Source organism: Felis catus, chromosome B4 (genome assembly GCF_018350175.1).
Source record: "Felis catus isolate Fca126 chromosome B4, F.catus_Fca126_mat1.0, whole genome shotgun sequence".
Lineage (NCBI taxonomy): Eukaryota > Metazoa > Chordata > Mammalia > Carnivora > Felidae > Felis > Felis catus.
In genome coordinates, this window is record NC_058374.1 from 77,576,631 (window position 1) to 77,587,015 (window position 10,385).

General features: G+C 40.7%; 1 protein-coding gene across 12 annotated transcripts in view; it reads left to right on the forward strand.

Annotated features, from left to right (window-relative positions):
• The window catches only part of ATF1 (activating transcription factor 1), a 116,813-nt gene extending 110,538 nt beyond the window's left edge, over window positions 1-6,275 (forward strand). For 11 of the 12 annotated variants that reach the window (XM_045061784.1, XM_045061789.1, XM_045061786.1 and 8 more), the window contains 2 exons: window positions 2,242-2,384; window positions 5,721-6,275. In XM_045061784.1, coding sequence (XP_044917719.1) covers window positions 2,242-2,384; window positions 5,721-5,972 — 395 coding nt within the window. In that variant the 3' untranslated portion in view covers window positions 5,973-6,275. The remainder of the gene's footprint in view (window positions 1-2,241; window positions 2,385-5,720) is intronic. The other variant, XM_045061791.1, reaches the window with a different exon arrangement.
• Window positions 6,276-10,385: the final 4,110 nt, after the last annotated feature.

Below are 10,385 nucleotides of genomic sequence, written 5' to 3' on the forward strand. Positions count from 1 at the left end.
CAAAAATAATGGGGCACCTGGGTGGCGCAGTCGGTTAAGCGTCCGACTTCAGCCAGGTCACGATCTCGCGGTCCGTGAGTTCGAGCCCCGCGTCGGGCTCTGGGCTGATGGCTCGGAGCCTGGAGCCTGTTTCCGATTCTGTGTCTCCCTCTCTCTCTGCCCCTCCCCCGTTCATGCTCTGTCTCTCTCTGTCCCAAAAATAAATTAAAAACGTTGAAAAAAAAATTAAAATAAAATAAAATAAAATAAAACACCAGAATTCAGAACAAGTGAGTCCTACCTTAATTACCAGAGATAAGCTGTTTAAATTTCATATGAATACCTCCAGAGAATCCAAAAAGAGGGAACACATCCTCTTTTTAGTAATCAGTTTATGATTAATAAGTATAGTACAAGAAAGGCCAATATTATAAAGGCAGACATGCCAAACAAATTATAAGCACACTGAATCTGTCAAGAATAGTATAAATAGAATTCAACATAACCAAGACGAATGTATCGAAGGAGATTAAGGGTGGTTGGATGGTAGAAGTCTCTTGACGTAATCCACCACATTAACTGATTAAAGGATTTTTAAAAACATGATTATTTCAATATGAGAAGAAGCTCTGTTAAAAACATAACAATCTAGGGATGCCTGGGTGGCTCTGGCTAAGCCTCTGACTTCAGCTCTGGTCATGATCTCACGGTCCGTGAGTTCGAGCCCCACACTGGACTCTGTGCTGACAGCTCAGAGCCTAGAGCCTGCTTCAGATTCTGTGTTTCCATCTCTGTCTCTGTCCCTCCCCTGCTTGCACTCTGTCTGTCTGTCTCTCTCTCTCTCTTAAAAATAAATAAATGTTAAAAAAAATTTTTTTTAAACAATAGCAATCCAGACACAGAAGCGAACTTCCTGAACCTGGTTAAGGTTATCAACCTCCAGACTACAGCAAACATCATTATTATAAACGAACATTTCTCTTAGAATCAGGCACAATTTCCCCCACCATCACTACTTTTGTCAATATCATAGTAGAGGTTCTAGCAAGTGCACACTAGAAAAAGATGCACAACACCTATGACTTAGGTAATAACAAAACACTCACTATTCACAGATGATGGGACTACCTACGTTAATACAGTCTACAATACATTGGAATTAAGAGAGTCCAGTAAAGTGGCCAGATACAAAACCAAAATGCCAAAATCGATTTCATTTTTATACACTACCAATAGTTAGGGAATGTAGGGGTGCCTGAGTGGCTCAGTCAGTTAATTTTCTGACTTTGGCTCTGGTCATGATCTTGCGGTTCGTGAGTTTGAGCCCCGTGTTGGGCTCTGGGCTGACAGCTCCGAGCCTGGACCCTGCTTCAGATTCTGTGTCTACCTCTGTCTCTCTGCCCCTTCCCTGCTGGGACTCTCTCTGTCTCTCAAAAATAAATAAACACAAAAACAAAAAAAAAAGAATCAGGAACAGAAACAAACCCCAGATCTTTTGATCTGCAGATATTTAAAAAGATTGTTAGGAAATGTAATTTTCAAAGTTAATAAATGTCACACCCACAAGGAGGTCTATAATCCAAAGTTAGATGGGAACGAGTGTTGACAAGGATGCGAAGAAATTGGAACCCTCGTGCATTGCTGGTGGGAATATAAAATGGCACAGGTGTTTTGGAGCATAGTTTGGAGTATAGTATAAATTAAAATTTATAGTTCCCGTATAATTCCGAACCTCCACTCCTATGTCTATACCCAAGAGAAATGAAAACACTTGTCCACACAAACACCTGTACTCAAATGCTCACGGCAGCATTATTCATATTAGCAAAAAAAAAAAAAAAAAAAAAAAAAAAAAAAACCAATCTAAATATCCATCAACTGATAAATGGATAAACAAAATGTGGTATATTCATACAATGGAATATTATCTAGCCGTTAAAAGGAATGAAGTGTTGGTACATGCTACGTTATACCAAGTGAAATACGCTTGACATAAAAGCTCACATATTGTACGATTCCATTTGTAGGATGAAATGTCCAGAATGGGCAAATCGTAGAGACAAAAAGTAACTTAAAGGAATTAAACTATGAACAACCAGATTACTCTTCCACGATCTTCCTAGGCACACATGCATATATGGATACAACTTTACATAATTGTTGAATCACTTTGGAAAGAAAACCTATTCAACACGAACATTTTATATTGCCGTCAAAATGCCTGCTCTCCAAAATAATTTACTGGTATTTTTTTGTTAATAGGTAATGTTACAGATGTGTTACAGGAAGCGGAAGTACATTACATCTCTCGAAAGATCTGTGATTCTGAGCAGAGTTATGGGCAAATAATCCCTAACACCTCATTTTGTGCAGGTGATGAAGATGGAATTTTTGATACTTGCAGGGTAAGACCAAATAATTTTCCTCTGCAATATTTGCTAAAGCTAGAGGGAGACTTGAACAGGCCTTTGATCACTTTCTGCGAAAGTCTTGAATTATCAAATTTAAAGGTACTAAATTCTTTTTTCTCCTTTTATTTTTTTTTTTTTAATTTTTTTTTTTCAACGTTTATTTATTTTTGGGACAGAGAGAGACAAAGCATGAACGGGGGAGGGGCAGAGAGAGAGGGAGACACAGACTCGGAAACAGGCTCCAGGCTCTGAGCCATCAGCCCAGAGCCCGACGCGGGGCTCGAACTCACGGACCGCGAGATCGTGACCTGGCCGAAGTCCGACGCTTAACCGACTGCACCACCCAGGCGCCCCTCTTTTTTCTCCTTTTAAACTACATTCCAACAATCCAAATCCTATTGCTTTCCTGATTCCTTGGTTTCGTGGTCAACTTCAGGCGGAATTTGTCTTAAATCTTCCTTTTCTTATTACCACCTTTACTGAGATATTAATATACATATGTGTAATTCACCCATTTAAAGTGTATAACTCAACGGGCTTTTAGTGTATTTACAGAGCATTGCAACCATCATCTCAATCTAATTTTAGGACACTTTTGTCAACCCCAAAAGAAGCCTCTACCCATTACGAATCACTCCCCATTCTCCGCCCACCTGCCCTCAGGCCTAGGCAACCAGTAATCCCTACAGATTTGCCTATTCTGGAAATTTCATACGAATGGAATCATTCAGTATGTTTTGTGATCGGCATCTTTCACTTAACGTAGTGTTTCCAAGGTTCATCCATATTATAGCATGTATTGATACTTTATTCATTTTATTGTCGAATAATATCCCACCATACGGATGTGCCGCATTTTATCCATTCATTAGTCGATGGACACTTGAGCTGTTTCCATTTTTTTGGCTATTGTGAATAATGTCGCTGTACACATTTATGTATATGGTTTTTATGTGTGGGTATGTTTTTTATTTCTTCTGGAAATTCCACCTAGGACTGCAATTGTTGGGTCAATGTTTAACATTTTGAAGAACTGCCAAAGCCTATTCCAGATGGCTGCACTATTTTATATTCCTACCAGCAATATGAAAGCTCCAATGTCTCCACATCTTGCCAGGACTTGTTATTGTTTGTCGTCTTTTTTTTTTTTTTTTAATTTTTTTCCTTAATGAGAGAGAGGGAGACACAGAATCTGAAGCAGGCTCCGAACTCTGAGCTGTCAGCACAGAGCCCGACGCGGGGCTCGAACTCCCAAACCACGAGATCATGACCTGAGCCCAAGTGGGACGCCCAGCTGACTGAGCCACCCAGGCACCCCTATTGTTTGTCCTCTTGACTGTAGCCACCCTCATGGGTGTGAAGGGGTGCTTTTATTGTGGTTTTCATTTGCATTTTCCTAGTGACTAATGATGTTGAACATCTTTTCATGTGCTTCTTCGCCAGCCATTTGTACATCCTCTTTGGAGGTGTGTGTATTCAAATAGTTTGCCCATTTTAAAACTGAGTTATTTATCTTTTTATTATTGAGTCATCAGCACTTTGTATAGATTTTAGATACAAGTCTCTTCCCAGATATATGGTTAGCAAATTTTTTCTCCCATTCTGTGGTCTCTCTCTTCATCTCCTTGATGTTACCATTTGTAGCACAGATTTTTATTTTTAGGAAGTCCAGTTTACTTGTTTTTTGGTTTTGTCTCTTGGGCTTTTTGAATCTTTCTTTATTCTACTTCTCAATCTATCAGCACTTCACTCCCAAGCAGAACCCCCATGCTCTACCCCTTTCCTACTCATTCTGATTTCTGAAATCCAGCGTTTATCTTTCCAGTGTCCTTTTTCTTAAAACTTTTACTGAGTAAAACAGTAGAGAATCAAAATCTAATGGAATTGCATTCATAAGCAAAACATCCTCATTACTGGGGCACCTGATGACTCAGTTAAGCGTCCTGCCTCAGCTCTCAGGTCATGATCTCGCGGTTTGTGGGTTCGAGCCCCGCATCGGGCTCTGTGCTGACAGCTCGGAGCCTGGAGCCTGCTTCGGATTCTGTGTCTCCCTCTCTCTCTCTGGCCCTCTCCTGCTCCCGTTCTGTCTTTCTCTTCTTGAAAACAAATAAACAGTAAAAAAAAATTTTTTTAAGCCTCACTATCAAAAAGTAATTACTCATTCAATGCCTACCTTATAGAGAGACACTGAAAACACCTTAGAAATACATTCCTGAATCTTTAGACCCTGAAACAGTTCTCTCAAGGTTCTAGTTGTTTTGAGTGATTAACAGTCCTTAGTAATAGTGTTTTGGTGCCCTGACAGTCTTGTATAAACTATGACAGACATTCGTTATTGTAACGCTACTGAGAGGCTTAGCCATTTATTCCTGTTACCCCTGCAGCAGCCAACGTTAACACTTGGAAAGATGCCATCTCCTGCAAGATGCCAGTTTGTACGTCTCTTGTAGTGAGCAAACCTTGGACACAACTTCAAGAATCCTTTATCCATTTAAAGTTACACTTTTCACACAGAGCATTAAGCAATAAAAAGTATTCTAGTAGTATTTACAGTATTTTGCACACTACTCCCTAAATTATGTCTCTCCTGAGTAATTACACTAAAAACTCCAAACAATTGGATTTATAGTATCCTGGTGCAATAGCATGCAAATAGGAGGTTTATCTACCAGCTTTATGGTTCCTCTAAGTATCAGGCCAGACAGAATGCTTTCTGTCTGAGTTGGAATGTAAAACTGAAAATCTATGGATCTTTATAACTTGAAGATACATTGAAAATGTATATTGGGGCGCCTGGGTGGCTCAGTTGGTTAAGCATCCGACTTCAGCTCAGGTCATGATCTCACGGTTCATGAGATCGAGCCCCACATCGGGCCCTGCGCTGACAGCTCGGAGCCTGGAGCTGCTTGGATTCTGTGTCTCCCTCTCTCTCTGCCCCTCCCCCGCTCATGCTCGCTCTCAAAAATAAACATTAAAAAATTTATTTATAATTTTTTTTAACGTTTATTCAATTTTGAGAGACGCAGAGACAGCGTGTGAATGGGAGAAAGGCAAAGAGAGAGGGAGACACAGAATCTGAAGCAGGATCCAGGCTCCCAGCTGTCAGCACAGAGCCCGAGGTGGGGCTCGAACCCACGAACCGTGAGATCATGACCTGAGCCGAAGCCGGACACTCAACCGACTGAGCCCCCCGGGCGCCCCTAAAAAATTTTTTTAAAGACAATTTATATTTATATAAATGTCTGATTAATGGGATTAATTTATTAAAGCGTTCCTGTTGTTTAAAGACTACCAGAAGCAACTAACGCTATTTTGGGACTTTTTTAATAGGGTGATAGCGGTGGACCATTAATGTGCTACTTACCAGAACACAGACGATTTTTTGTAATGGGAATCACCAGTTACGGATATGGCTGCGGTCGGAAAAATTTCCCTGGTGTCTATTGTGGGCCCTCCTTCTACCAACAGTGGCTGACGGATCACCTCTACCGGGCAAGCAGTAAAGGCATATTTAACATAAATGTTCTACTTGGACAGGTCCTCATAGCCTCAGGTTCTGTTGTCTTACTGGGAATCCCATAACGAAATTCTGAAGAATCTTTATCTTGCGTCGTGTCCCTTTCCATGTTCCACCTAATGAAACCCATTTATTCTTTTGGCAAGTAATTGCCCGCTTTGCACTTCTCATGGGATTGTGACATATTAGATACGTTTTCATAAATTTGGCACTGACACGCCTCTTTGATGTATTTTGATTTTTTTTAACTTTATAATCATAATTTTGCATTTGGAATACTTCCCTAGAGTGTGTATAGAATATTCAGTTAAATATATGCTTTATGTATACAAATGCCAAATAATAAAGAGTTTATAATTAAAATGAAAGCTGTTTTCTTTTTTTTTTTTTTAATTTTTTTAACGTTTATTTTTGAGACAGAGAGAGACAGAGCATGAACGGGGGAGGGGCAGAGAGAGAGGGAGACACAGAATCGGAAGCAGGCTCCAGGCTCCGAGCCATCAGCCCAGAGCCTGACGCAGGGCTCGAACTCACGGACCGCGAGATCGTGACCTGGCTGAAGTCGGACGCTTAACCGACTGCGCCACCCAGGCACCCCCCCAAAGCTGTTCTTTCTTAAATTAATCAAAACCATTTCCTTTTAAGTTAGATTTTCTTGAAAATTTGATATGCAGCATATATATATATATATATATATATATATATATATTTGAACTTTTTAAACGTTTATTTACTTTTGAGAGACAGAGAGAGAGACCGAGCACAAGTGGGGGAGAGGCAGAGAGACTGGGTCCAGAATCCGAAGCAGGCTCCAGGCTCTGAGCTGTCAGCCCAGCGCCTGATGTGGGGCTCAAACTCACAAACCACGAGATCATGACCTGAGCTGAGGTCAGATGCTTAACCGACTGAGCCACCCAGGTGACCCTATAGTGTATATTTTTAATTACCATCCTGTTTCTGGTTCTCACTTGGAGGAGAAAAAGTATTTGCCTATTTGTAAAATTCTAATGAAAATAATTTTTAAAATATTAATACTCCCCTTCTTATGCCCAAAAAGAACCATGGTGCAGACACCCCCCAAATAATTTACTTTTTATTTAAAAATTTATCATGTGACTTTAAAAAAAATTTTTTTAACGTTTATTCATTTTTGAGACAGAGACAGAGCATGAATGGGGGAGGGGCAGAGAGAGAGGGAGACACAGAATCTGAAACGGGCTCCAGGCTCTGAGCTGTCAGCACAGGGCCCGACGCGGGGCTCGAACTCATGGACCGCGAGATCGTGACCTGAGCCGAAGTCGGATGCCCAACCGACTGAGCCACCCAGGCGCCCCTCATGTGACTTTCTTAAAGCCCTTTATCTACTTCTCTCTTCTTGTAAGTTTATTTATTTATTTTGAGAGGTGGGGGGAGAGAACGTGGGAGAGGGGCAGAGAGACAATCCCAAGCAGGCTCCACACCGTCAGCACACCGCCAGACATGGGTCTTGATCTCGCAAACCCTGAGATCATCACCTGAGCCAAAATCAAGAGTTGGACACTTAACCAACTGAGACACCCAGGTGCCACTTACCTACTTCTAAACCTATTTTCTTGGAGCCCATGCTCCAATTTTGTATTCCTTGGACTCTCTGAATTAACTATGAGGAGAGGTGACTAAAACCCTTGCTGGATAAAAGAGGGAATCCAACCTGGAACAAACTTACATAAAATAAATTATTAAAGCAAAAGAATAAGTTGCCTCAGTATCTACGATTAATAAATTCACATCTCCTTTGAATTTGGGGAACCCATGTTGTAAAAGAGAACTAATTTTCTCATCCTTGTTTTTACATTCAATAAGCTAAAACCAAGTGTTTCGTTTTTGCTGTTGTTTTGCTTTGCTTTAACCTAATTTCAGGATTTAAACTGAAAGGAAGGATGAGTTTTCTTTTTATTAATTCGCTTAGGGATCATTGTTGGTTTAAGACTCATGGGATAGAAGACTGTGATTTGTACAGGCTTGTAAGCAACAATGAGGGGCTATTGACTGTTCTTTCTTAAAAGAGACCCTAGATTTCCATGAGCAAGGTCTTAGAAGGAATTCATTGGTAATGCTTGTATAACAATCAGCACAATGTATTAGGTTTTTCCTATTTATATTACCTGAGTACCTTTCAGATTCACTTGATAGCCCTGAATGTCAATATTAAGTAACTCTTCCAAAATACATTCAACAGCACTGGGGGGCAGGTCTTGCGGTTCGCTTCAAAAGTATGCCTTGGGGCGCCTGGGTGGCTCAGTCGGGTAAGTAGCTGACTCCTGATTTCGGCTCAGGTCACGATCTCGTGGTTTGTGAGATTGGGCTCTGTGCTGACAGTGCAGAGCTTGCTTGGGATTCTCTCTCTCTGCCCCTCCCCCGTGTTCTCTCTCTGTCTCAAAATAAAGAAGTAAGCTTTAACAAAAAGTATGCCTTAATTACTCTTCAGGTATGTATTTCTAATCAGGCAGGAGCTACAACAAGCAATTTCTTATCTGTTACCCAACTGAGTTCACTTATTTCAGGCAACTAGAATTCAGGTATATGATGCTTCTCTCCACCAAAAGAGACTAGTAGAGTATACACTGCAATTTATTTTTATTTTTTTACTTGAGTATAGTTGACACACGTCACAAAATGGCAATAAATACATACATATCAATAATTATTTTATATATAAATGGGCCCAAGGCTCCAATCAAAAGACATAGAGTGATTGGGGCGCCTGGGTGGCGCAGTCGGTTAAGCGTCCGACTTCAGCCAGGTCACGATCTCGCGGTCCGTGAGTTCGAGCCCCGCGTCGGGCTCTGGGCTGATGGCTCAGAGCCTGGAGCCTGTTTCCGATTCTGTGTCTCCCTCTCTCTCTGCCCCTCCCCCGTTCATGCTCTGTCTCTCTCTGTCCCAAAAATAAATAAACATTGAAAAAAAAATTAAAAAAAAAAAAAGACATAGAGTGACTGAAAGGATAAAGACAACAAAACAAAACGAAACGAACAAAACAGAAAACCCCCATCTATATGGTGCCTACAAGAGACTAATTTCAGACCTAAAGACACATGCAGAATGAAAGTGAAGGGCTGGAAAACAAATACCATGCAAATGGAAGGGGAGAAAAAGGCCAGGTAGTAATACTTGTAACAGACAAAATGGGCATTATTTTATTTCTTAAAAATTTATTTTAATGTTTATTTATTTTTTGAGAGAGAGAGAGCCAGAGCGTGAGCAAGGGAGGGGCAGAGAGAGAGAGGGAGACACAGAATCCGAAGCAGGCTTCAAGCTCTGAGCTGTCAGCACAGAGCCCGACGCGGGGCTCGAACTCACAAACTGTGAGATGGTGACCTGAGCCAAAGTCAGGCGCATGAATGACCAAGACACCCAGGCACCCCACAAAATAGGCTCTAAAACAAAGACTATAGGTGCAAAAACCCTCAACAAAATATCAACAAACTGAATTCAACAATACATAAAAAAGAATCATTTAGGGTTGCCTGGGTGGCTCAGTCAGTTGAGCATCCAACTTCGGCTCAGGTCATGATTGCACCGTTCGTGGGTTCAAGCCCAGTTACAGTAATCAGACAAGAAAAAGAAAAGGCATCCTAATTGGTAAGGAAGAAGTAAAACGGTCACTATTTGCAGATGACATGACATGTTACAAAGAAAAACCTAGACTCCACCAAAATCTACTAGAATAACTGAACTCACTAAAACTGCAAAATATAAAATTAATATGTAGGAATTTGTTGCGCTGTTACACACTTAAAATGAAGCAGCAGAAAGGGAAATTAAGAAAAGAATCACACTGAAAATTGTACCCCAAACAATAAAATACCTAGGAATAAACTTAACCAAGGAGGCGAAAGACCCGTGCTCTGAAAATTATAAAACGCTGATGAAAGAAATTGAAAACAGTACAAATAAATGGGAAGATACAACATGCTGTGGATTGGCATGAACTAATTAATTAATATGAGTAAAATGTCCATACTATCCAAAGCAATCTATAGATCCAAGGCAATCCCTATCAAAATGCACATAGCATTTTCACAGAACTAGAACAAATAACCCTAAAATTTGCACGGAACCAAAAAACACCCCGAATCAACAAATCAATCTTGAGAAAAAAGAACAAAGATGAAGGTATCATACTCCTAGACTTCAAACTATACTACAAAACTATAGTAGTCAAAATGGTATGGTAATAGAACAAAAACAGACACATAAACCAATAGAACAGAATAGAATGCCCAGAAATAAACCCACATGTATATGGTTATTAGTCTAAAACAAAAGAGGCGAGAAAATACCATGGGGAGGGGCACCTGGGTGGCTCAGTCAGTTAAGCATCCGACTTCAGCTAAGGTTGAGATCTCACGGGTCTTGGGTTCAAGCCCCGCATCAGGCTCTGTGCTGACAGAGCAGAGCGTGGAGCCTGCTTCAGATTCTGTGTCTCCCTCTCTCTC